Below are 27826 nucleotides of genomic sequence, written 5' to 3' on the forward strand. Positions count from 1 at the left end.
TATTTCAGGGTCTTTAAACTCATACAATTTGGAAACCCAGTAAATTATTTCTTTTTTTTAACACTGTTGGTGGCATTAAGGTTTGTTTTTCAAGACTAACTTAAAGTTTTCCTAAATATACTAACACTGCATGGGCATATTTTGATTCAGAACCTAACACGCACTAAAAGCAACGTGGGAAGCCTTTAACCACATTTTACTACACACTTTTAACCAAAACCCCCCCCAAAAATAACAATCTAGACCTTGCAAAGCATGTAGCAATACAATAGCGCTGTTTCGAAGGCCTTTGCTGCGTTTTTCTAGCGCCTTTCCACAAGCGTAGCTGGAAGATGTTCTACTGCACGTTACGCGACCTGGTGCTGTACCTGCACAAGGACGAGAACGGGTTCCGGAAGAATCAGATGGGCGGGGACAATTTGCACAACGCGATTCGAATACACCACGCCTTGGCTACTAAAGCTCAGGATTACACCAAGAAGCAGTACGTGTTTCGGTTGCAAACTGCAGATCAGGCCGAATATCTTTTTCAGACTAGGTAAGTGTCTCGATTATATCTCACTCTAATAACACATCATTCAATAAGTCCCGGGACTAACCCACAGGTGGCACTACAAATCGCATTTTTATATTTTTCCCTTGAAGTACCATCTTTCAAACGACAGCTGTCAAATCCTGAGCTCATTCCCTCCAATATTTTGTTTGTGAGAATTTTTTAAAGTGAACAACTTTTGAGTTTTTTTAAAACATGGAAAAAAGCGATTTTCGTGTGCTGATTAAACACTGTTTCCTGATGGGAAAAAACACCGTCCAAACAGAACAATGGCTTGAAAAATGTTAGGGGGACTCTTCTCCATCGAAAACAACGATTTGTAGGTGGTTTGCTGATTTTAAACGCGGTCGTACAGACACAAATGACGCTGAACGGTCTGGACGCCCAAATTCGGCTGTTGTTCCAGAAAACATAAAAAAAAAACACAAAATGATATTGTCTAATCGTAAACTGAAAGTGAGTGAGATAGCTGAGGCCTCAAAGATATCAGAAGGTAGTGTGTTAACAATTTTGCATGAACATTTGGGTATGCGAAAGCTGCTTTCGAAATGGGTGGCGCGAGTGCTCACTATTGACCAAAAACAACAACGAATTGATGATTCAGAGCGCTGTTTGGAGCTGTTTAACCGTAATAAAAAGGATTTTTTGCGTCGATATGTGACCATGGACGAAACCTGGATCCACCACTACACACCTGAATCAAAACGGCAGTCATCTGAGTGGACTGGACCCGGCGAAAGCCGTCCAAAGCGACCAAAAACGCAACAATCGGCTGGCAAGGTTATGGCCTCTGTATTCTGGGATACACACGGTATATTGTTCATTGACTATTTGGAAAAGGGAAAAACAATCAACAGCGACTATTATTGTGCATTATTGGACCGATTGAAGGATGAAATCGCACTAAAACGGCCCCATATGAAGAAGAAAAAGATTCTCTTTCATCAAGACAATGCACCGTGTCACAAGTCCATAAAAACGAAGGTCAAACCTACCGTATAGTCCAGACCTGGCCCCCAGCGACTACTAGCTGTTTTCAGACCTCAAAAAAATGCTCCAGAGAAAGAAATATCAATCAAATGAGGAAGTCATCGCTGAAACTGAAGCGTATTTTGAGGCCAAGGAAAAATCGTTCTATAAACATGATATAGAAAAGTTGGAAAATCGTTGGAATGATTGTATCACTCTAGAAGGGAACTATATTGATGAATAAAGACGAATTTCATGAAAAATAATTGTTTTTCTTAGTTGGTCCCGGGACTTATTGAATGAAGTGTTAATTTAAATAACAGAGTTTGAAATGTCCAAGAGCAAAAAAAGTTGATGTGACTTTCAGTTCATAAAAATAGTTATTTAATTGGTTAACGGGAAAATACACCAATATTTGTATAACCAATAAAAATACTATTAAATAAGTTTTGAAAGGAATGAAAGTAAAAATTGAGACTAACTAAAAACAATTTGTATTGATTGCAGTGATTCGAAAGAATTGCAATTGTGGATCGATACTATTAATTCAGTGGCAGCCAGTTTTTCGGCTCCGCCCTTGGAAGCGGCGGTTGGGTCGCAGAAAAAGTTCCAAAGGCCGCTTTTACCGTGTAGCCTTAGTAAAATGAGCTTGGTGAGTGATTAATTAAATTGTGTAACTAAGTGGTCAGTGTGTATTCTTTTATAATTTAGCGCGAACAATTAGCAGACCACGAGGAGAGAGTAGTGAGACTGGAATCTATGCTGGAGGAGCATAAAAAGAATCCTCCCGAAAAGGGCGCTAAATCTTTAACTATACAGAATTACAAAGAGAAAGAAGCGTATTTAATATTTGAGGTAATAAATTTATATACATTTTTTTTGTAAATTAACGGTTGTTTTCCAGATTAAACGATATCGTACTTACGCTTATATGTTGAGATCACGTGCGCCCGCGCCCCTCAATCCGCCAATAATCGAAACGCCACCGGCCGTACGACTTGCGCAAAACAGCATCGGTGAGCTGGACGAATCGGCGTTTTCGTCGCAACAGAGTCACGTGACAGTGGTGGAGGCGAGTGGAGGGGGTGGCCTGGTGCCGCCCCCCATACCAGAACGGAGAGCTTCGCCCGTAACAAACAGGTACAGCTACAGACAGGCCATCTACAGTGGGAGCGGCGAGCTAGATTGACGTAGTTTGGTGTTTGGGTGTGGTGCCGGAGGGTTTTGGGTATAAAAGCTTTAGCAGGTCTTGCTTTTTTTTGCCGTGTTTCTGATCTGCCACGACCCTACTTTTCTTTAGTTGGTTGATTTTATTTTGCCGCTTTTTATGCTTTTTTATGACATTCTTCTTTTTAAATTGCCTTAAAGCTGTAATCAGAACGCACCTCGTATACAGGTGTGAAAATTTTTAAGAATTAACAGAAAAAGTAAAAAATGTTTTCAAATCAAAGCTCCCAACAAAGACGGCGTAAAACTTTATAGAGACAGATGTCAGTCTGCCGGAACGGATGTGACGTAATGAGAGAGTTGGTCACCGCAAATTTGATTGGTTTTATGGTCATGTGACTAAATCTCAACTGACGTCATATCCGCTTCAGTAGTTTATGAATTGTTACTCCATCTTTGTCCAAAGCAACATTTTACTTCGAACTATGTTAAGGTAAAATATTTATTTTTTTATTTATTTTCTGCTTTTCTGTATGTGGTGTCTTTTTTACTATTTTATTTAATCCTCCTTTTTATAAGTTTGACCGTTTAATGATTGACAGAGTTGCATTTAGAAAGAAAAACTGAAATTGAGATTTTAAGTTTCATTTTTCTCAACCCAAAATTGGTGCTAATTTGACAATTGCAGTATTCGAATCCAAACATTTTTTTGACAGCCCAACAAACATGACAATAGATAAAACAATTTATTAAGTTTGCTGCTTTATACGAATTTTTACTTTTACGTGTATATATTTGTGATCCTATTGCTAGTTTATGTTATCCCAAAATTTTGTTGTTTGGGCATTTTTCAGGTACTAGTGCCGCGTAATACCTACATCCGATAGTTTTTAGGGGCTGTGAACAATAAGAGTAACATTGAAAAATGATTAAATCACGTGGAAATTCCAATTTTTATAAAGTTGTTTGGAAAAATGACGGATGGCAAAACAAAAAAAAAACAACTTCTTATGAGAACACCTTAAAATAATGTAGATATTTATTTTTACTAAAACATTAAATTTAGATATGTAATCCACGTGCTCCGTTCGGTAATTACCTGATGCCTCGTGTTGAATATCTAACGAATTATTGTTTTTGCGTTTTCGTTGGATTCCAAGCTGTATATTCCTATTCCGCTGTAGGCAATAATTATAGAAAACCCTTTTTGAAAATTGTTGTAAATGATAGTCCCCCAGAGTATTTCATAGGAAGTAGATGGGAGAGTTTCTCGACGTTGAAATTATACAGGGTGCATCTATACAACCGAACAGTTAAAGCAGTTCTACCAGCTTCTTGTATCGCCAATTGTTTTATTTTTCATTGGGGGTACAAAGTTCTGCTTGGGTTTATTTCGTATTTCATTTGGACCAACATACAGATTGGGAGCTTATCACCAAATTTACACACATTTTCAGAATTTTTACTGATATGGAAAATTCAAAATTGTCCATAAGGAATCAATTGTAAGATGGGACAACCATGCTGTCAAATAACACGTCAAACAGTTGATCGCGCAGTAAATGAGACAGTAACTACCAAATGACGTCACTTGAAAGCCGTTCAACTGACAAGTAGACAAGAAAGTCCTCACAACCGCATTTTGCGTCTGACGTCACTTATTTTCTATTGGTTAACAGTATTATTTTCAGTTGATAGATCTGCCCATACTCACATTCCCTTGTCAGTAATTTGTTAAACAGTTCTTGACAATATTTATTAACAGTGTCTACAAAAGTAGATTTTGAGAGCTCTGCTCCTGTTTTTCATCATTTTGACATTGAAAATTGACTAGAATGATTGCAATAAGCCCGTTAATTCAGTATTCATGATATTAGACTATTTTTTAAAACGTTTTAACCTTGAAAATTGACTAAAATCACCGCGAATAGTCCGTTAAGTAACTTCCTTATATTTGACTAGTTTTCAATGTTACTTTGCTTTTGAAAATTGACAGAGATTACTGAAAACAGGAGAATTAGTAAATGTTCATGATACTTGACTAGATGTCACAATGTTGGCATTGAAAACAGACTGGTTTACGAGATTTTGACAGTTAAAATTAACTGTAAAAGCTGAGAATGGTCTGTTAAATCAATTTTAATATTTGACTAGTTTTCAACATTATATTTTTAAAAATTGTCAGGCAAAAAGGAAAAAAATGTGAGGCTATGGTAACTTTGTTTGATTTTCCGCATATAAAATTTGATCTTGTACACAAACACATCACTTTAGTGTTGGATTGAGCTAGTAACCGAATGCTGCTTGTAAATAGTTAGTGATCCTGTTCAAAACAGATAAGTATTGTGGCACTTGCACTTTATACACGCACACACTAGTTCAACAGTAGATTGCCTGAAGATCACTAAAATGACCAGTCAGGCTTTCTTATGTTGAGCTACAGGTTGAGGTTGGGAGTGTGTTTTGTTTTTGGGCCTGTTTTGCTCCAGATTTGTCTTCATAAACCGAGTCCTCCGTAATTTTTATAGGCATGCCAGCAAGAAGCAAAGCCGTGGCGGCGCTAAAGTCCCGCTAGTTAATTATATGGACGTTGGATCGCATCTTTGCTACTAATAATTACAATGTAATGAGTAAATGTGTAAGTTTAAGCTTCTAATCTGTATGGGTCTTGAGTATTTTTGGCTACTTGATTGAAACGAAGTGACAGTATGTACTATAAGCTGCTGAATTTGGCTAGTATTAAATGCCTTGAGATATGACAACAATGTACCACATGTCAAATTAGTGTTTTATAGAAGGTATTATAATATATTGTAAACTCTTAAACAAAAATATGGAAATTAATGGTAATAAATGTACGAACAAATATGTAAAATATTGAGACTTTAGATAAAGGAATTATTACGTCTGTGCTAGAAAGTACTATATTAAAGTCTGTAGTGGGGGATTGCAAAATTGACATTTTTTCAGCTCACCAAGTCGCGTAGAGAGATTAATCCAGTTATTTATCGTAATATTATTTATTAAGTAGCGTAAGGTCCGATAAGAGCGAAAAAGTGTCTGTTTTGCGTGCAGCCATAGAAACTAAAATATTTGGAAATCAAATATGACATTTGTTAAAGGTAAATATAACATTTTAATTAAATCCAATCCTTTTATTTTTGTAGGTGTAGTTTAACAGTTGTGCATATAACTTACTGCCCTGCCGAACGCTCTAATTTCTTCAAGGTTCGTTTAGTACTCCTTTATTCTATTCAAACTCACCACTTTAACCATTTACTTACTCATCGCTTATTTACTAACAATTCACTACAATTTGCTTCATTAACACAAAGGGTTACGGGAGGGTCTTAACTTTATGCTTCAGTGCACTACCTACCAGAAAAAGACATTATAGACAAGATGCAACAAGGTGTCACAAAAAGAGTCAATAATCTAATACGCACAAGCCAAAAAGGATCTTAAACACGCTATTTTCACTTCAATGGAAAATAACTGGAATACGTTTACGGGGGCAAAAGTGGAGTTTTATTTTTGAAAAGTAGTAAGAACTTTTCTTTGACTTCTGAGAGACACCCTGTACAAAATCGTATCACGCATTTTGATTGCTGAGTGCTACTGTCAGTGGAGTTAATGTCCCAAGTGGCTTAAGTTGGCTTATTCACAAATGGGTTAAATTTTCCAATTTTCTAGAATATTGAATAGAGCCAATTAAAAGCTCTCTAAAGTAAAAAAAAAAAGTGTTTTTTAGTAGTTTTAGTTATTGTAGCTAGGTAAAGCCGTAAGTATTGCCTGTCTTTAGTCTGGTGTTCTGTTAATGTTAGGGCCAGTTGGATAGGTTGTAGTTAAACTGAACCTTAAGACAATCAAGCATTCATTGCACAAACTTGGCTAGTTTTTCTTTTGAATGGCTACTTAACACTTGTATAGCATGATGCACTTATATACTGAACATCTCTTGTGTACGTCCCCTTGTCGGTGACAAAAGATATTTTGACTGTCATTGTGACTAATAATAATCGCTATTCAAAACCTCTTCACAGGAAATCAGCGATTTGAGATATGCACGACTAGACTAGAAGCATGATCGTTTAACTGCCGCCTACTAGAATCCCTGTAAAAGTGTCATACGACGGACACAGTTGGGAGTTTGCCGAATGTTTCATTCTAGATCATGTCCAATGCAAATGATCTGAAAGACTACGATCCTTTTAGATTGATAGCTTTAATTTATTTTACTTTTTGTATGATATTAATCGTAATTTAAATGCAAAACGGAGAGCAAACGTATAGAGGTTTATATACACTTATTTTCATTTTTCCTGTCCAGTTTCATCTACATAAATTTACAGATTTTTTTTCAATATTACCTCATGTCAACTGGTACACGTGACATTTTTCTACTATATATTGCCAAAGATCAATAATATTGTAATATGTTCACTTTTTTATTTAGTACTTTTCTATGCGGTATTATTTTTGTCCTTTATTGGGATAGTTGCTTACAATATACCTTTTTCAGCTTCCTCTCATTTTTATGTTTTGTTTCTAGTTATGTACATATAGGCTATATTAGCTTAATAAATTTTTATTTTAACAGTATCTAGACATAATTATTTGGAAATATATGTATACGAAAAATCAAAGTAAACTAGTGTGACGTCGCATATTTTGATTTTGCCATACTGACAGCAAATCATTAGAGGTTATATTGAAAGGTATCTTCACTAATAACTCTTTTTTACATCCCCATTACATTATAATACAGAAAAAAACACTACACAACAAAAATTAGGAAACTGAGTTGGGATCCCAGTCGTATTTGACCCGTTTTTTTAAATTACTCAAGGCATCCATAGCGTCAGCGGGAAGCGTAAAATCCAGCTGGAAGTTGTCTTCCATGTGTTTTTTACTGGCCGCTTTGGGTATTACCCCTACTCCTTGTTGCAATGACCATTTTAAAATTACCTGACGTATTATTGTGTATTCACATTGTATCAAATTTTTATGAATATTTTACCTGAGCATTTGTTTTATTCAATCGTTCTGCAATTTTGCTAACCTGAGGATCGTTCAACAAGCTTTGACTACCAGACCCTAAAGGCATGTAAGCCTGCACTAAAATCCCGTTTTGTTTACAAAACTCTAGAACGTCTGAAGGGTGCTGGTACGGATGCCACTCAATCTAATTCCAACGCGTTTATAGCAATTTTCTTTATTGCAAATATTAACACTTACCTGGTTCACTGCGGGTAAAACACCATGAGGATTGTCAAACAGTTCCTTCAAATGTTTAACGGTGTAGTTGGAAACTCCAATGTTTCTTACCAACCCTTCTTTCTGGGCTTTAACCATTTGTTTCCAGCTTTCTGCTCGCAGTTTCGGCACTTTTGAACTGCTAACGCCGTAAGCTCCTGGCCAATGGATTAAATACAGGTCTATGTACTCGCAGTCCAGTTTGCGTAACGATTCTTTGATTGCGTTGTACGCTTTTTCGCCGTGATCGCTGGGTACTAAACAAAATCATGTATTTTTGCAGTTTTTAAAATCTGAACCACTTACATAGCTTGGTAGTGATAAAAACGTCCTTTCGTTCTAAATTGTGCTGAGGTAGTAACACTTTAAGGGCTCTGCCTATGTCAATTTCGTTTTGATACATTTTTGCCGTGTCTGAAACAAACAAAAGTCAACAGTGCATTTTTTCTGTGAAATGTCAAGTAAAATGGTAAAGAACTAACAATTTTTTGATGACTGCAACAAATACATACACAAGAAATGTATAAAAATACATAACCGCTTATAAAAGAAAAAGAATATAAGCATCCACTGTGACGTCACAATCGGTCTTAATACAATAAGCCATTTACGCCTTACATGCAAATTTTCTAGCATTTGACATTTGACAACATTGTTTTTAAGTTGGAAAATTGGATGCTTGATTATTATTTTTATGCTTACAATCTATTTTGCCTTAATGGGTGTAATTCTAATAACAAAAAAGGCTCATAGCAAAATCAGCGAACCCTGTTATAGAATTAAATTTAGCTAACTACCTACATCAGGACAGTAAAAAATCGTGCCTAAACTCAAACTAAAGATGATTTCAAAATGTACTTACCAAAAAGCCTATATCCAACCCGTAAAGCATTGTCAAGTACATCCCTGGTTTGTTCATAGCCGTCAATCATGTAGGTTCCAACTGAAAATAGAAAAACATTGTAAAGTTACAAAGCCAAAACATTTTGAGGAATCATTGGTCTATGCATACTTAAGTGATTCAGCAGACAAAATTAGGGTACAACTCTAGCTAAGCTACAAAAAAAAATATAAAAGTAAGTACTTACACCCTAAAAGAGGGATGAGGTCCCCACTGTGCATCTTAAAACTCATAATGCTTTAATATCAACGTATTTTCTTAACTAAATTGAATAGTATTATCAATTTATTCATTAAACTAAATTGATAAGCACTGGATAATGTAGACATACACTTTAAAACCTGTTAACTAGGGAAAAATTAGATAAACCAAAAAATAAACAAATTAAGTATTTTATAACCTAAAAAACTCAACATTCTTCTTTAATTCTTTCCTTGGCTTAACTATTTAAAAACCAGCTGAACAAAACACAAGCGCTATCTAGCAGTGACTGGTAAAGTTAATGTTAGCCACATTTCTACATTGGACAAATAAAAACATCAAAATAATAAAAATACTTTACTCATTACAAATATACACAATTCCATACAGCAACAATAAAACTCACTCATTTCCGTTTAAAATACTCTCACTAAAATCCAGTTTCATGTCTCTAGTCTTAAAATACAGTTCCTTAATTTCCTTTTCACTGCAATCAACATCATCATCACTAACATAGACTACACCCTCACTAGAATCCTCCGTATTATCTATACTTGTACACAATTCAGCTAGAGTTTCGGAAATATCTTGAATACAATCATAAGCACATTCTGACGTTATTTCAGTCAGTTCCATCTCTGTTACTGTTTTTTCTACACAAATTCTTTCCATAGGGTAATCACAATAAGGGCAGATTACTAACTCTGCATAGTTTTCAATATCCTTATGAGCTAAACTGTTACAAAGTAAACACTTAAAAGCTGGGGTAAGCAGAATTGGCATTGATGTAAAAGTGCAACGACTATCCGCGTGAGGTGGTAAACATGTGGCGCCAATTAATTTTTCTCCACAATAATTACATCTAACCATATCTGGATACTCTAGTTCATTTGCAATACTTAGAATATGGGTTAATTCACTTATAAAACTTTTTCCTACTTGTGCTTTTAGTAAAACCCCATTTCTTACAAGTTCTTTAAGGTATAACACCTGTAAATCAATGCTTTGCATTTGGAACACACTCAACTTTTTACCCTTGTCTTTTTCTGCAAAAACTAAAGCTAATCGCTGTAAAATCACTTTGATATCCACTAAATAATGTAACAGAATGTAAGGTTTAATATCATAGGAATACACTCTTTTAATGATTACAAAGACAGATTCTGATATTTTTGCAATTAGTCTAAGGGTTTTCAGTTCTGTTACAGAACAAGAGTCCAGATCTAAATCAGGTTTAATTCCCAACCATGGAAATCTCTGTTCCTTCAAACAAACTAGCCTTAAAGTCTCTAAGCAGTCCCAGAAAGTTCTCAAACTGCTACTTTTATTATCAAGCAACAACTTAAGAGGATTTAAATTAATGTCATGAAAGAAGCAAAAAGTAGCAAATTTTTTGCCTTGATAAGCGTTTTTAAAGTGTGAAGGATGTGTTAGAATACCATAAAACACTTTATTATTTGACTCAATGAGACCATGAGTCCTACAGTCTGCAAACTCATGCTTGACTGGAATTGTTTGTTCAGAAACTAGTATTTTTCCACTTTGTATTGAAACTTTCAACAGTTTGAAAATTCCCATAAAAGTTAAAACCTTAATTGTTGCTTCTTGCAGAGTAATACCGGTGATGTAAAAATTACCAACATTGTATACTCTCAAATCAAACACTTTCCCCACAACATCTATTCCAAAAAACAATAAATTAGATTGTTTTACAGCTAGTAGAATAGTGGAATCTCCTAGTGATGTTACAGCAATTCTATCAACTTTACAGTCAGTATCTAAATAAAGTTGAACTTCACTCTCCACACAACACTGTTGTTCTAAATTTGTAATCCTAAACACAGATATTTTGCCACTACAGTCACCAGCACATAAAACTCCTCCAAACTGTTCTGTTCTATGCCAGTACAGTGTGGATATGTCACCTAATTTTGTAGAGTATCTAACAAGGAACTCCTCGTTTATTTCCTGCTCACATGATAACATACTATGAATTTTCCAAATACTAATCTCACCGTTGAAGTGACCTATAAAAACCACTGTACAATTATCTCCATTGATTTGAAAAGTATGGCCCCAAGTGAAGGTTATTGGACTAATGTATTCAACTCTTTTTTTGAGCTCTCTCATTTTTTGTATTGGTGGCAGTTTAGTGCTGTAAACAAACTCACCTTTCCGTCTGTCTAAAATTGCTTTAGTCAAATTCAACATACTTTTGTATTCAGTCAAACCAACTTCACTAGTTCTTCTAACATAAATATCCAGAGTGTACAAACTTGTCAACACCCCCAACATACTGAATGCCTTATCCACCATATTTGACTCAGACCACTGGGCTTGAATCTGACTAACAGTGAAAGGGGCCGCACTTTGTAGATTGTGAGACAAATCCATTCGAGCTGTAGCTTCGTACAGAACATCTTTTGGCAGGTCATGAATAAAACTGTTGATGTCTAGGTCGATGTGGGCGCACAGTGCATACGTGGAAGGCTCTATAACGACTTTCTGGTACGAATATTGAGGAAAAGTACTGCTTAAATCCGGCCTTAAGGTTAGAACGTACAAACTTGATTCACAAATCACGAAAATACGATCGTCGGGACTCAGTTCGCACGCAAAATTTGCGTTTAAATGACCGGTCAGTTTGAAAGAGTCTAAAAGTTTTAGATTCGGGATCATGGCTTGGTTTAAAACAGTTAAAATAATTAAAATAACACAATAAACTAACGACTCAAAACACACGATATTGTAAACAAAAAAGTTAGGTTAGGTTATACTGTCAACTGTCAGTAAATTGTCCGATAGAAGTGAAGTTAGCATAATGGTAATTCTTCTTCTTTTGTGTATTTAAGGGCTTTTCAGTGACTAATCTTAATAACATTATTCTTTAATTTTTCAATCAACTTTTTGAAATGAATCTAGCTGAATGAAAATTTGCCAAAAAGACACAGTTGTAAATGAAACAGTAAAGAAATTTGCAAAAAAAAAGTAATACAATAAAAATCAAAACATCTAACGATTTTAGAAGAGCCTTTATCACCAATCAACTTTGCACTAATTACCAAACTAATTTAATTAAGGCCATTAAAATCCTGACCACTCATATCCCACTTAAGCCTGGGTGGCCGGATCCTTTTTATTCATAAACTGAGAAATTCCCACCAATAAGCGTGAGACAAAGAGCGAAATATTCCGATTACAAGTCGAGTCAAACCGATTATGGTGGACCATGGGTGTGCGATGCGCGTGCCGCTGCGTGTGTGGTCTTTTCAAGATAGACAGAGGCGATTTGACTGATTTGAGCTTGTTTTTGTGTATCCAGTGGTGGCACCAAGAAGGTTGTGCAGTTTTTTGATTTGTGGTTACTTTTGAACGTAAGCAATAAAGAATAACACCAATCAAACTCTCAAATATTTAATGGGAAATATGATCGTCTCTGGGAAATATTTTAATTTTGTTTAACCTTAATGTCGGCAAGTGTCTGACGTCCAAATTCCTGTTAACGGTCCACCAATTTATTTTAAAAGCTGCGCCCAAAAAGACGTTTCAACATATTAGATTTGTTTACACTTGATTTACAGATGAACAGCTTAATAACAAATTATGGTGATGAGAAACCTGATATTTTATTGAGGCTTTAATGTCCGTGCGTTAAGCAAGTTTGGTTTAGACGAGCTGGTGCTTAAACGTGTCGATGATGAGTGTATGGAAGTAATAAAAGAAATGGTCGGCGCAGTTATATTAAGTAAATGTACTCTTATTAACGCTTTAAGCAGTTTGTCCAGACAATATACGAAGTTAAGCAGCTTATACTTACCATGTAAGACTAAAAACTCCCAGCTGAGCATTTAGCTTTGGCTTCATGTCTCAATGGCACATTATAGAATCGCCGTCAGCTTTTTGCCGGCAAAAAACTTATATGCCGAGTAATGGGATCCTGCCATCGTGTAAATTGTCTATTGGAATGCGCACAGAATGCGTCTCGAGCGAATAAACGGGATGCCAGCCTTTTGCCGCCAACAAATTGCAGGTAAAATTACCTTCCCTACGTGTTCGTATGCCATTATTTATTAGCTGACCTATGCAGTTGCAAAAAAAGCGGTCTGCAACTCCAACTTCTGTATTAGTTTACCAGCTGCGCGCCAGCAGAACAAGCAAAGGCTACCGACACCTATCAGACGGCGAGCCCCACTATTCCAGGAAAAAACTATCACACCTTCAAAATCTACACGTCGACATTAATTGCCTATCAAAACCAGACCTGTCGTATCATTAGTATCATTTTGGACCAATCGTAACTTGAGAACAAACACTTTCCGAACGATCGTTCTCTCGAATAGCTCGGTGACTAGTCAGAATATTAATACCGTGTCCCTCTCAGCAGGAATCGCTCGACACGGCCTACTCGCGACGTCCTGGAGTTCATAACTACACATCCATCGGGCTTATACCTGGTGCAACGTTGCCGCCAGAGAAAGACAAATCTAAAATAGGTATGCCATCGACCATTATCCAATTAATGTTCTAGGCCAACGACATGATTTGTTTAGAACCTCAAACTATTTAAATTGAAGTAAGTGCCGCCACTGGAATCAAATTTAACATGAAAAGACCACACACGCAGCGGCACGCGCATCACGCAGTGATCGGTTCTGCTCGCTTCTAAATCGGCACCATTCGCGCCTTGCGTTAACTTTATTGGTGGATAATTTGTCAGTCTATGACGTCCGCTCACCCGGAATTTTAATAGCCACAATTAAATTAGTTTAACGAACTGATAATTAGTACATTGAGGTTTGTTTTTAATTGGTATGATAATTACCGCTTTTTAGCGGTCTATTAAGATTGTTAGATGATTTTTTCTTTAATTTTATAGTTGCCACCATTTAGTTTAGTGGTTGAAGGGCTCTCTTTTCTTCTAACAAAATTAATTAGGATGATTAGCAACAGAACAGAACAAGCCCAACAAGATCGCATGGATTTTATAGTTTCATGGTGAATATTTTGACAGTTTTGACGTAATTGCTTATCTAAAAGTGACGTAATAATTGTCGTTCCTTGTCTAATAGTTGTGAACTGATCGAGACGGAATTTTGAGTTCTTTAACCAATCGTTAAAATTCGAGAAAATTCGGCGTTGGTGCTGTCCCCAACGCCATTTAAAATTCATAATTTTGGTTGTTTGTTGACAGTTTCTTCAAACTATTCCCGTTACAACTTAAATTTATCGATTCGGTCATTATTTTGTGTGAGTTGAATTTGTATTTCATATTTTGATATTTTTGGTAACTGAAAATGTCTAAACAAGTCAGTGAAGAGCGAACAGTGGCTGATAGATGTTTCATGTGACTTGTTGCTTACCTTACTTTGCAGGTTTACCATCAAATAACACACACAGTCCAGAATCACTACCAACACCAGCCTGCACAATTCAAATAAAGTAATTTTACTAGTAACTAACAACTAATTTAATTTTTCCGCTCTTGTTTACCTATATTTTGCTTTTTACCAACTTAACCTCACTCTCGTGAGTCTTGTCAAATTAGTAAACAACTGAAGCACTGTCAATGTCAATTGTCAATTAATATGTTTCCGTCCTTTGTTATCATTAAAAAACAAACTGATGCCATGTTGCCGAATGCTCTCGTTGGCACTGTCAGAAAATCAGTGGCGATAATCATGTTGCCCACTATTCACAAATCCACGTTAATAATAATTCAACTAATTTAAATTTGCAAAAAGTATCCTTTTTGACGGACCGAAAAGCAAAACAATCAAAAACAACACAGTTTTGCCACCAAATATAAACAAGTAATTATGTGCATCACAGAATGATAATAGTTATTTAACCAACGAGTGTATTAATGAAATTGTTGTGCTGTGCCAATTAAATTGAGATTATTAAACGCTCATTAATATAACAGTTAGTTACAACATTTTTCCGTCGACTGTAGTTAATAATAAATGTTTATTATTCTAAAAAGTTTGAAAAAAACTAATTGTCAGTTGTATAGGCAATATGGCAAACCGAAATCATAGACACCCTTGACAATGACAGTGACAGTTCTGTCGTTAATGGTGAATGTCAACTGAATAATATGCGTCTATTTCTCTCTGTTACAAATAAAGTAGAATGGAACTATACTATGAGACCTATTTGGTTGCCTTTGATAAAATCGTGCATTAAAGTAAAACAATTGAAAAATCATGCGATAATGGGACTCATTAATGAACGATTTTGTATCCGTTATCATCCATTAAAAAAGCTGTTAATTTCAGCTGTCAGTTCACGTGATTAACATGGGTTTTAAGCTGTAGTAACATAGGCCATCTTGTTTTATCGGAATGAGTTAAAATGAGACAGATATTGTAAACACTGACACTAAATTATTAAAATCTTATACAGATACAGGATACGCTTAGTTTAGTTTAAAAAGTTTGACATTAGAAAAGTCACGTGTTTTCACTCATAAGATATTTCTTTTGTTCATCATTTTTTTCGTTTTTCAGTATTAAACATCCCACTCTTTCTGTGGAATAATGAAAATAAAAGACTTATCGAATAAGAGCCTGAAGCAGTGCTGCGCGCAGGTTGCTGCGTGTGTGGTCCGAGGCGGAGAAGAAAGCTGCTCGTTGATTGGTCGAAACTGGTCTAACCAACCAACCAATCGACGTTTGCGGCGCGCCTACTATGCGTGTGTGGTCTAGATTAAGCTCTCTTCAATCTTCGCTGACTGTGTTGGTCTAGTTGGACAGCTCGAACAATTTCCCACACACACCCGTTTACAATAGACGTAATAAACGATCAATACAATTGTAACGCCAATGAGATGTCCTTAGTTTTTTTCCCAACAACCACTTACCCTGTATATGGAATTATTCCCGAGTTCCTTTTACGATTGCGAAAGCCATTCGACACGTCGCCAACGGCCCTGTTTGCCGCAAAAAAATTCCTCGGCAAGCACGTACATCACTTACCTTTTAATTGGTGTAAAATTGGTACTATTTATTTCAAGTGGTTAATGACAGGGGCTTATAGTCGCGTATTTATTAAAGCCGTGTCCAGTGGTACCAATCCTGGCGAAGATGGACCGAAAACAGTCAGTCAGTTCAACTCAACCAAAATATTTTAGTACTGTTTCTGGGATCAGTTATTCACATGAAATACATACAATCACTTAGTAATTTGAACACTTTCACTCTTACAAACTGGAATTTTGACAAATGACAGTCCACACCACATTTACATCATAAAAACTACGAAAAGCGACTTTGACGCCCTCTAGCAACCAAACTGTGCTATAGAGCCTGGTCCTGTCAACGTCACGTGATAGCTCTATTTATTGTCCATCTTTAATTAGGTATAGAATATGTGTATACAGAATGTTTCAACTATAAGCGAGTTATTTAGGATTTTTTAGAGGAATCTGGTCCAAATTAAAACTTTCAATGGTCTACTATACTGACAGGGACTTTGATCAATCAGAGTTATCTTTTTAATTAATTCCGGCCTGGAGAATACGAATATGGTGTCCGTTTTGCTCTAAGCGGCGCCATTTTAGAAGAGAACTTGAAAGTAGTGCATTTTTGACAGTTTTCAGACCATTGGTACTGTTCACCTCACACTCCACACCATTAATTCAAATATTTTTGGGAAATCAAAGTCAATTTTCAAAATTTTTCCGAAAACTTCAAAGGGTACCCTTGTTTTTTTCAATTTTTTTTAGGTTAATTACCACTTTTTTTGGGACTTTTTCCAAGACACAAAAGGTCCAACATCAGAAAGTAACTGTACCTCCAATTTTCCTAAAAACCAGAAAAAGATCAGTTTTTAAATGTGAAATTTTGACATTTCGGACAAGTTCCTGTAACTTCAGGGTTAGAAAGACCCTGTACAAGGTGATTCAAAGTTGTGCCCAAAAATGATGGATTATTGGACGATCTGACAACGTTGAATCAAATAACGGTAGAAAAGGGTACGCAATGGTCGGGCTGGTTGCATTGCGGGTGTTTAAAGATGCGATCTGAAAGTTCTGAGAGCTTATTTTATTATTTATGACCAGGTCGCCGGTAAATAATGCAGTACCGCACTGTTGTGTGAATGCGAATATTACATTATTCTTTCTTTTGTTCGCCGTGCCGTATAATGGGCACCTAGGAGCAGAGATTTATGCAGTTATAATCCGCACATAATGGGACTGAATTTAGATCATGGCGGCCGATGATTCATTATAATATCATATTTGGACGTTCTGCATATACACACCAGTCAGAAACGCTAAATCAATGACATGACCAACGTTGAAACCGCTACTAAAACGCTAACCGCAACTCTTAAATCAGAAAAGTTATTGTGGTGGTTAACCGCGGACATTGACTGAAGCCCCAGTTTAAAAAATGACTCGAAAATTTCAGACTTATCTGAATGAAAGCTGTAAGAGAATACCTTTCAAGGTTAATTAATTATGATCATTCAGAAGAGTTTTACAGGGGTCATTTGTTTTTTTCTTGGGCACCAACGGATGACACTTGATGCTGATAGTTTGGCTCGGATTTCGGATTTTTGATCTTGTGCATGTGTTTTGTTTCGTAACCGTACGGTATTGATTTAATTAATGAATTTACACGTTACCTCCTATATTTATATTTTTTGTGATGTTGTTCGTACTTTGTGATTGCTCAAAAAAATCAGCAATCACAAACTATGGTTCATTTTTTTTTCCTGTGGCGGTTACGTCATCAAGTGCTCCGCCATATTGAAATTTACGCACGTCGTTTATTACAAACTAGGCTATCCATCTTTTTAATCACCTGTTTGGACGTTGCCGTATTGACAAATTCCTCCTTTAAACCTCACAATATGTATCTTTCATTAAGCAATTATAAATGAAAATGACAAAACTATATTGTTTTGAAAAAAAACATGCAATAAATGCATTCGAAATCTGTATAATTCATTGGTCCGTTTATTACTGCAACCAACAATACACCAGGTTCACATCTGCTCGTGGAAGATCTGGCAACATAGAGCATAGTCCCAACTGACAGTAGGCTAAACATTTTGAGGTTAGAAATTTTAAAAAGTTGAAAAACACAAACAGAAGAAATAAAAACTTAATTTAGGGTTGTTTAAGTTTATTAATTAGTGTTGTTATTGCGAGACCTTCGTAGAATTTAAGATTTTTCTTCACCAAACTGGAAAACTTGCAACATTTGGTGGTTAACAAAGGCGGAAAGTTCCAATCAAACTTTGGCTTGGGAACAACAACCACATTCAATTTAAATTATCTGGAAAGAACATCACAGATAGGTGCATTCAAACGAGTCATTAACAGCCCAATACCAACGTTTCAAGAATTATTCCATAAAATTTGCAAGAAAGGAAAGCAGTGTTTTAACTTATAACAGAATTGTTGGTGTTTTAAGAACTTGCTTCTTGGTTTTGTGATATAGATTGCTTATTTATTTCCTTTTGTAAATTTACCCAGCATTAAATACATATCAATTTGGTTTTGTTGTGTGATTTATTTAACATGTTTTTTCAATTTCAGTTCAATTTATTGTAAGAGCAGGTAGGTACCTCAGTTAAAGAAATTATCTAATTTTATGATTGTTTATGAAGAAAACTAGACTTCTTAGATAAAAAAGAAACTTGGTCTGATGATGAGAAGAATCTGATGGAAAAGTATTTAACACCATCTGTTTCTAGCCTTATAGTCAGAGAAGATACGGCAAAATTTATAAGGGCTAATTCTGCAAAATAATGGCATTTGATCAATGTATTAAGTAACTTGTATCTTTCTAATATTACCTGAAACTTATTAGAAATTTATTTTTTCAACACTCTGCACATGGATTTTGACAACACCATTATAACCATAGCTTCAAACACCTTTTGTTTAGAGTCTTTTAGAGCAATTGATAATGGAACTTTTTAAATTTGGACCCTTTCAAAGCATGATAAGCAAACTCCAGATTAAGCAAATAAAGGTACCTGAAACATAAGCTATTTAGTATTAGCAGCTTATTAATACCTCTACCAGAGTCTTTTTTATAGTATTAGGTAAATCACCTTGTCAGCTTTTGCTAAATACACCTTTACTCTATATCCATGTTTCTTTGAGAACCACTGGCTTGAATAAACTTGGTTTTTGTAGTGTTCTTGTAAAAACTCTTCTTGGGAGTAAGTAAATATATGGGCTGTTTCATTGTGACAGTGTTTTCTATTAGAAAAGGCATCCTTTTCTGTTCGACAAACTCTAGTTCCTTCAGAATGTTTCACTGGGTCCCTTGATAGTTGTAAAGTGTATTAAGAAGGTGGCATTTTCAAAACTGACTACCGAAACACACACATATTATCTAGTCTCACACGTAGTATCGCAATTAAAAACAAGTTATGTCATAGTATGTGTTAAAAATAAAAAATGTCTCTTTGTTTACTTTTTGTCAACAAAGAGACATTTTATCAGAAAAATTACTATTTTTGCAAAAAGTGCAATTTTGGCAATATTTTATTTTACTCCATGAAGGTTCAATTACTATTACTGATGGTCTTTTTTTACTACTTTTTAAATGTGTGGATAACCACTGAAAAATCGGATTTTCTGTCTTGTTTTGACCACACACGCAGCAGTGGCACGCGTCTTCTTCAACCTTGCTTCGGGTTGCCCAACCAACAACCAACGACCGTGCAAGTTCGAATTCTCCGCCTTGGACCACACACGCAGCAACATGCGCGCAGCACCTGGCCCGTTGAGAAGAGGGGATCATTTATACTAATGCCAGCCTACTCTACTATCTTCAGGCGGTTGATGATCGGTTTTCTTAAGACTAACAAGTAGGCCAGAGAAGAAGTCAACTAATAGTCAAGCTGAAGACCGTTGGTAATGTGGTATTTTACGTCTTCATCGAATTTGCCGTAAACGGCAAGAGGAGCAGAACCGAACCAGTACCCACGATATCTGGCCGTTCCCGTGCAGTAATGAGTGTTTAATTAATTAAACCTTTATCTTATTATATTTGTCACGTCAGGTTAAATGATTCCGACAGTACGAACGATTAAATAAATGTAGTCGCTTTCAGAAACGGTGGAATGTCTTTTATTGGCACATTTTTTCTTTAAGGCCTTCGGTACCGTCGTCGTTTTAACTAACGACTGGATATATAGTATATTTTATTATGGCGATTTACCACAGTGGACTGGTTTTGCTACAATGTAAGGACCAAATTGGTTATTTTTTCTATCATATCTTAAACTGATATACAAGGTGAAATAAAATGGTTCCTATTAAAACTGTTACAGAACGAACCACCCTGTGACCACGTTTTCATGTAGTATTCAATTCGAATTGAATTCAGGGTTATCTATGGCCACCTAGTGGCCAATCGCATAAAGTAATCAAAGTCTATTTTTAAATACAGGGTGGTCCGGTTTTAAATGTCAATAATTCACCGATCCATAGCCAATTACAAAATAAGTTCCTGAAAAGTGCTTCCGAAGGAAAATACAGTCCTTCAAATTTCTGTTTAAAAAATCGGTTTTTTGTCATAACTGTCAGACCGTTGGTGCAATATTGATCAAATTTGGAACAAGCACTTTATTACACGTTATTACGGTCAAAGACCCAAAACTAATCTAACCCAACTTAAAAATTGTCTTGGAAACGGAAAATTCACTTAAGAAGTTTAAAAAATATTATTGTAGCCAGTTTTCATAGTTTCCAGACAAACTAAAAGACTTTAGTTTTGAAAATTTAATTAGAAAAGATAAACATTTCAGAAGCTTAAAAATTGTGTTTGTAACCAGTTTTCATGCAAATCGAGATACTTTAATACTAAAAATTGACTTGTAGACATAAAAACTACTTTTTCAAGAATTTGTTACTACAAAATCATACATTTAAACCTTAAAAATTGACTTGAACCCCAAAATGTGACTGAACTAATGAAAAGTGACATCAGAAGCTTAAAATTTGCATTTGAAGTAAGTTTTCATAATTTGAAGACAAATTTCAATATTTTAGTCTTGAAAATAGTCTTAGATGCAGGACATTGACATTAGATTCATGAAAATTGTCTTGAAAACGAACTTTTCGTGCTTTTTACTTTGCTTTTCATTTTCTCCGAATTCTGGACTATTTTTAGTGCTTCAAAACTGCTTTCAGCTTGGAAAATCGAGTTTCAAGACTATCTTCACCAAGTTACTGACATAGCAAACTTAAAAAACAATTTTTACATTCTTCATAGACTTAAAATGGCATTCGAAGCTTTGTCACTATTAAATCGACTTCTAGACACCTCAGTGCTAAAAATTCGGGTATTTCTTAATAAACTAGACTGTTTTTAGTGTTTTAAGGCTGTTTTCAGTGCCTCAAATCGAGTTTCAAGACTATCTTTACAAAGTTTTTGACTTATCAGGCCTAAAAGCTAGTTTGTCCACTGACCATAGTCTTGAAAATGTTATTTCAAGCTTCTTCACTATTAAATTGACTTCTACAATCATAGGTGCAATAAATTGTAGCATCTCTAAGAAATTCAGACTGTTTTTAGTGCTTTTTAAGACTGAAAAATCGAGTTTAAGACTATTTCCAAAAGTCAAGTTTCTTCAGTAATAAAAGTAAAAAATGTTGGTACCAAATGCTACAATAATAGTCTTGAGAACTAATTTTTAGAAATAAAATGTCCGAAAATTTAATTTACTTCTATACTTGTTGTCCAGTCCAGAAAATTGAGTTGCACACCAATTAAAGTGTTGAAAATATACTTTTGGGCTCTTTAGTCCTAGTAAAGTCAGTTCTAGCATTAAAAGTCAACTTTTATATTATTTTTAGTTGTAAAAAATGAGTTTCATGCACAATACAATCTTTGTCTTGATTTCCGGACTTTATTTAGTTCTTGAATGCCAGTTTCCAGTTTTTCAGAAAAATGACATAATGCAAGTCAACTTATTTTTTGATTAGCTATCAAATGGTGAATTATTGACACTTAAAACTGGACCACCCTGTATAATAAAAAAATACTAGGTGAACCTATGCTTACCCGAGTGACGGTTAATGAAATCAATGGTTTTTATTAAAAAAGTGAATTTATACGAATAAAATAACAGAACAAAAAAGTATGAAAATTTCAATTATAAGGTTAAAAGCATATTTTGTTTATCTTTGTTTACCTTTTTCTACACGTGGTGCGTGTGCATGTGCGCAGTGGAAATTGAAAACGTTTTTCAGTTATTTCAAATAATAAACAAAAATGACAAAATAAACAATATTTGCTTCCTATACTAACAGGACAGACAGGTTAGTTTAGGTTGCCAAGCATCATTTCAGTATTTAAAAGCTGCAGTTTTCAAAGTTAAAGTTATTAATTATGTAAATATAATTTTCATTTTATCCCCGTTTTCCGAATTTTTTTTTGTATTTTCTGCAAATTTTATTTGTTTTCTATACTTTATAAGCCATAATCTACCTGTTAAAAAAAGAAACTCAAAATTGGTGGATACCTAAAGTTAACAAGACCCAATTTCTTTTTTTTTTCTTTAACGTTACCATTGGTGAGTGGAATAATCATGTAAATCTCATCGAAGTAAGTCAGAAAAGTGCAATAACATGTTAACAAGATACAAGAAAACAAGGACTGAAGGTTTTGGCTTAAAACTCCTAAAAGACTGGGAGACTTCAACGGTCGAATAAGATCGAAACCTTGTTAAAATCAAGGAAATTTGACAAATAATTAAATTTAGCTCAAAAATCAATTAATAAACCGCGCAATAAAGTCAGTCAACAATTCGAACTGTGGCTGCCTTTTGTTCTTGCGGGTTAATAAAGTGTGGGAGGGGAGGGGGTCACGCCGCGACATTCCTCGGTCCGTGGGAAATAAATCCAAGCCGCTGGACCCTTGAAACGATGTTGCCACATTTTTTCTGCTCACCCAGAACCAGCCGAAACAAGATTTGGTACCCCTCAGAAAAAAAATCCAAACATTCCACAACCGAAATGGTGAGCGAGCATCACAAATTTCCACCAATTTAATTTTCCTCAAGAAGACAACCAGAACGACGTGCGGTACCATATGAGCAAAATGAAAAAAAGAACCCAACGACTGCTCGGCTGGTAGCGGCAACCATGCAAGTAAAAGAGTATATAGCTGACCAGTCTCACTCTCTTATATAGGAGCACTAAAAACGTAACTAAAACGTTTTGGTTATTTTGGAAGATTGCCGATTTACGATAACGGGCCGCACCATGAATTATATTCCTTAGACTTTGGATAATTAACATTTTGTGCTGTCGAGACGGTTTTTATCAATAAGAATCGAAAATTCATATTTTTTGGTTACCACACAACAAAAAGAGTAGAAGGTATAATAAATAAACATAATAACAAATCATTTTTCAAATCAGTACAGAAAATCTGAATTTTTAACCTGGAAAAGTACAACTTTCCGTTGCCAAATCGCAGGAATTTTGGAGGTAGAAAGCACTAAAATGAACCCAACCCCACAGAAAACACTTTCCTGTACTAATCAACCCAGAAAACAAAAATGTAAGTTAACATATTAACAAATCAATCAAATAATTCCAGATTCTACTTTGCGTATATGGAAATGTAAAACGCATTAACCTGTACAAGCAAATCTGTTCTCGTTTATTTGCATACGATTTGTATTTTAATTAAATTGTATACGTTTACCGAGCGTGTCATGTAAGAAACAATTACGCCTTTTCCTTGTTTACAGGTCTTTAACATGATCGAGTTGAATTAGCTGCATCGTTCACAATGATCTTATTAAAGCGTGTCATTGTTTGTTTACTATACAGTTAAAAAACCGTTACATTTTTCTGTTCATGTATAGGGGAGGATGGTAACTACACCAAAATGCACTTAAGAAAATCCACAAAACCCTGTGTTATACCCCCAAAGACCCCAAGACGTCCTATTTTGAATTCCCTAAATTTCCCAATAATAGGACGTCCCAAATTTGTGATCCTAATACGTCACAAGTTATCTTGCTACAGTCCAGAGGACATTGTTGGTTAACCTTACTAGAATCGGTTTTAAATTTATTGTTTTTTAAAACAGAGAATAAAAGTAGCCAAAGTGACTTTATAAATTATTTATAAAACCAATTTGTTTTAAAACAAACATTATTGTTGAAGGTTGCCACTCTCAGTAAATTGTTTACATTTGGAGTTTAAACTGTAATATTAGGTTATAAATTATTATTATTATACTAATTTAATTCACTATTCCAGTACTCAAAAGAAAATAAAAATTGGTTTTTGTATGTACAGAGGCTTCAATCAAAATAGCTGCTCTTAATGTAGTCATGTGACTAGCAGTCCAATAAAACAGTTGACTGTCACGTGATATATACCGAGTTGTCTAATGTCAAATATCAGTAGCGTCATCAAAACCGGCCTGTCTACCGGATTCACGTAATTGTTTTTGTGACTTGCCAACAGGGATGTAAATTTTCCGAAAAACTAAATTTAAGGAAATTTTTCCTGAAAATTTTATTATTTATTATTTAGTAGTGTACAGAAATGCATTTGTGGTAAAAACTTCAGACCCCTAACCTGCAACGTTCCTGAGATATTGGGAAAAAACTGCAAAAAACGAGAGTCAACTTTGACGCCCTCTAGCGGCTAAATAGGGCAACTTAGCCATACCCGCTCAACGTCACGTGATAGACCCGTTCATTAGCGTTTCTTTGTTATACGGTAATTTTATACAGGGTGTTTCAAATAATCGAGTTATGGACGATTTTCCGGGAAAGTGCACGGAATTTTAATCTAAATTAGAGGATTTTTTGAGCCTACTATACTAACGGCGACCATTTTGGATTTTCCTTAATCAAAGTGATTTTTTTAACTAATTTGAACCTGGGGAACACAAATCTAACGTCCATTTTGCTTTAACTGGCATCGTTTCCGAGATGACCTTGAAATTATGTCAATTTTGACACTTCAGGGCGTGGCTCCCTTGCAAAATGACATTTTGACAAATGACACTTTACGTCATTTTTGTGCTATTAACCTGAAAGTATTTAAGCAGTTGAGGTTAATTTTGAAAATAAAAAATTTTCTGAAAAAAATCATAAGGTGAAAATTCTTGACAATTCTAGTTTTTAATTTTTTAAGGTAAAACGGTGCATGGTACCAAAAAAGTGTATAGAAGGTAAAAAACTTTGACGCCCTCTAGCGGCTAAACAGGGCAACTTAACCGTACCCGCTCAACTTCACGTAATAGCCCCCGTTCATTAGCCTTCTTTTGTTACACGGTGATTTTTTACAGGGTGTTTCAAATAAGCGAGTTATGGACGATTTTCTGGAAAAGTGCACCAAAATATCGCTCAAATTGGGAATTTCTGCTTTTGAGGAGGGTGGTCAAAGTAAGGCTGCTAAAGCAAAAACAATTGAATATCGATCATTTTACATCAAGTAGGTCTAGAATTTGACATAGATTCCAAATATCAAACACCCTGTATACTGATTATCTAATGTTCAAACTTATCCGCGATTCCGGCTTCATGCAAGACAGGAGGAAAATTGAGCAATAATACTTTCATATTTTTTGGTTAATTGGTTTTTATCAATATCCATATTAAACACTCTGTATTTCCTAACCAACATACTTTATGAGATTTGTAAGGTTTAAAAACTCGATTAGCGTAATTTGTCGATTTTGCATCTCTCGGAGAGTTTAACAGTCAAGTAAGGCAGAAACCTTTTTTGTAGAAATGAAATACTGTAAAATGCTTTTTTGATTTTAATATCTCGGAATTGTAAATGGAGTAAAATAACTCTAAAAGTTGGTATAGCCTTGATGATCAGGTAGAACAAAAAAAATGGACTATTCCTTTAACGGTACCCTTTAATTGATGATATTTGATCATTTTTGGGCGCTTGGCCAACCAAAATGGTTCGTTCGGTATGCCTCGGACCGGAAATAAAAAGGGGCCCACGCTGATCGTGTCGCAAGAGCCGAACAAAAGGATGTTTAACGAGATATCTATCATTAAATCGACATGTATACCTTACACCGACATGCTCTCAGGACGGGGCGTCATCAAGTTAACACAGATTTTGTGTTCGTTCTGAATGATAGATTAGGGTCATTTGTTATATTTTTATGTATCTTGATACCCTGGCGCACAGGAATCTTATACCTGCGACAAATGCATTGTTTCGCCTCTTTTATCTCTGGATATTACAATATGGACGATTAATTATGGCTGCTATGTAGGGCAGGGATAACTCTCGTGATTTATTGTTCACCCACACTACCAGATTTTTTAATTTTATATGATTGTAGTCTAAGTCATGTTTCTCAAGAAAAGATTTTGGATTTTAGGTACTAATCAATTTTTAGGTTAAAATAACTAAAACAACTTCCTGTAGCTGTAATTTGTTGGTAGAAAATGCAGCGGTTGCAATCAAATGCAAGAATGCATCCAGATGACTCGAACAGCAATTTAAGTACCATATCAAGTTAAAGCCGTATTGTTTACCCAAGTAATGGTATTTACTAATTAGAAAGCTTTTTAAGCGGACGTTAAGATTCTAAAACAAATTCAGCATCTACTTAAGGATCCGTTGAAGAAGTGAAAATCATTAACTATGCGGTTAACGTGTGCAACGACGTGGGATGGAAAATTGCCGTTGAACTTTATGGGAAATGATCGATCAGATTGGACGGGAAAAATTGAAATTGTGTAAATTTGCAATGGAGCAGAGTGACTGACGTCAATCACACTATAAAATCAACAACAAAAAATTGACTGGTTACCAACTCAACTAAACAAGATATCACACGTCTTGATATATTAGCTGTAAGGGTGAACGCACTTGGGTTGCATTGAATATTTGTAAGTATCAATGTATATTTTGTCTTCGGAAATTTTATATTGTTATCTTGTGTGTAACACAATCTTTTACTTACAGCTTGCGTTACCAGCTCCAGGAACGTATTAAACATTATAGGTATAAGAACGCTCTATAAAATAATCGTAAAATGCGCTAGAACGAGAAATGTCACAATTCTCGGTTTCCTCAAGGTATAAATCACGCCATAATGGCGTGGCATAAAATCATCTGTACTACCATGAAGTAATTTAAGTGTTAAAACGCCTCATAATTAGTCAACAAGCTACAGGAGGCCATTGAATACCAGACGTTTAATACTAGAAAATATTTACAGGATCGTCGTAAACTTCTTTAACGTTCTAAATTGCTCTAGTTCTTTGTTATAAGTTCTAGTTTTATAGGGGGAATTAGCTACCGTGTATTTCTCTGTTAAACCGAGATAAGCTAAGGGACACTGAGTTGTAAATCACAATTTCTAAAGTATTGTTAACGTTTCACTCCCGTACAATTACTAAATAGGAATGTGCCAAATGGTTAACTATAGTTAGTAGTAATAAATTACTGTTGAAAAAGCCTTGAAAATGATACTTAATTTATTTTTTTTTTTTTTTAATAATTATTATAATTTTTAAATAAGAATGGTCGTAAATTAACCGTGTGACAGGAAAATTTTACCAGTAAATTTAGGGATCTAACTAAAATTTGCTTGAAAGATCATTTTCCTGTCCTGGCTGTCATTAATTTGACTAAAAAGTCATAAATCTGAATCACTACACTTTTCTTGCACCCCCTGTACTAATAACAAGTCTGAATGCAAGTTTTTCTAAAATTTTTCATGAACGAAACGTAATATGCTGTTAATTCTATAATATAACCTTGTTTAGTTTTAATTGTCAGATTTGATTAGATGTGCCGC

General features: G+C 35.1%; 3 protein-coding genes across 11 annotated transcripts in view; 1 reads left to right on the forward strand and 2 right to left on the reverse strand.

The window, feature by feature from the left end:
• Window positions 1-7291, forward strand: part of Efa6 (Exchange factor for Arf 6) — a 27875-nt gene extending 20584 nt beyond the window's left edge. For 3 of the 6 annotated variants that reach the window (XM_081987465.1, XM_081987468.1, XM_081987471.1), the window contains 6 exons: window positions 286-538; window positions 2030-2174; window positions 2234-2377; window positions 2427-2662; window positions 5857-5917; window positions 6733-7291. In XM_081987465.1, coding sequence (XP_081843591.1) covers window positions 286-538; window positions 2030-2174; window positions 2234-2377; window positions 2427-2662; window positions 5857-5917; window positions 6733-6768 — 875 coding nt within the window. In that variant the 3' untranslated portion in view covers window positions 6769-7291. Of the gene's footprint in view, window positions 1-285; window positions 539-2029; window positions 2175-2233; window positions 2378-2426; window positions 2663-5217; window positions 5835-5856; window positions 5918-6732 lie in introns of those variants that run through there. The other 3 variants (XM_081987467.1, XM_081987469.1, XM_081987466.1) reach the window with 3 other exon arrangements.
• Window positions 7262-27826, reverse strand: part of LOC145734245 (methylglyoxal reductase DkgA-like) — a 50434-nt gene continuing 29869 nt past the window's right edge. For 2 of the 4 annotated variants that reach the window (XM_081987513.1, XM_081987514.1), the window contains exons 2-6: window positions 8808-8888; window positions 8252-8359; window positions 7928-8202; window positions 7710-7874; window positions 7262-7657 (exon numbers count right to left, since the gene is read on the reverse strand). In XM_081987513.1, coding sequence (XP_081843639.1) covers window positions 7481-7657; window positions 7710-7874; window positions 7928-8202; window positions 8252-8359; window positions 8808-8877 — 795 coding nt within the window. In that variant the 5' untranslated portion in view covers window positions 8878-8888 and the 3' untranslated portion in view covers window positions 7262-7480. Of the gene's footprint in view, window positions 7658-7709; window positions 7875-7927; window positions 8203-8251; window positions 8360-8807; window positions 8889-9033; window positions 9257-12864; window positions 12911-27826 lie in introns of those variants that run through there. The other 2 variants (XM_081987512.1, XM_081987511.1) reach the window with 2 other exon arrangements.
• LOC145734227 (uncharacterized) lies at window positions 9392-11825 on the reverse strand. The gene has a single exon (XM_081987479.1). It carries the CDS (start codon window positions 11724-11726, stop codon window positions 9450-9452), a length of 2277 nt encoding a protein of 758 aa, XP_081843605.1. The 5' UTR covers window positions 11727-11825; the 3' UTR covers window positions 9392-9449.

Source organism: Ips typographus, linkage group LG9, assembly GCF_016097725.1.
Source record: "Ips typographus isolate SLU linkage group LG9, UJ_Ityp_2.0, whole genome shotgun sequence".
Lineage (NCBI taxonomy): Eukaryota > Metazoa > Arthropoda > Insecta > Coleoptera > Curculionidae > Ips > Ips typographus.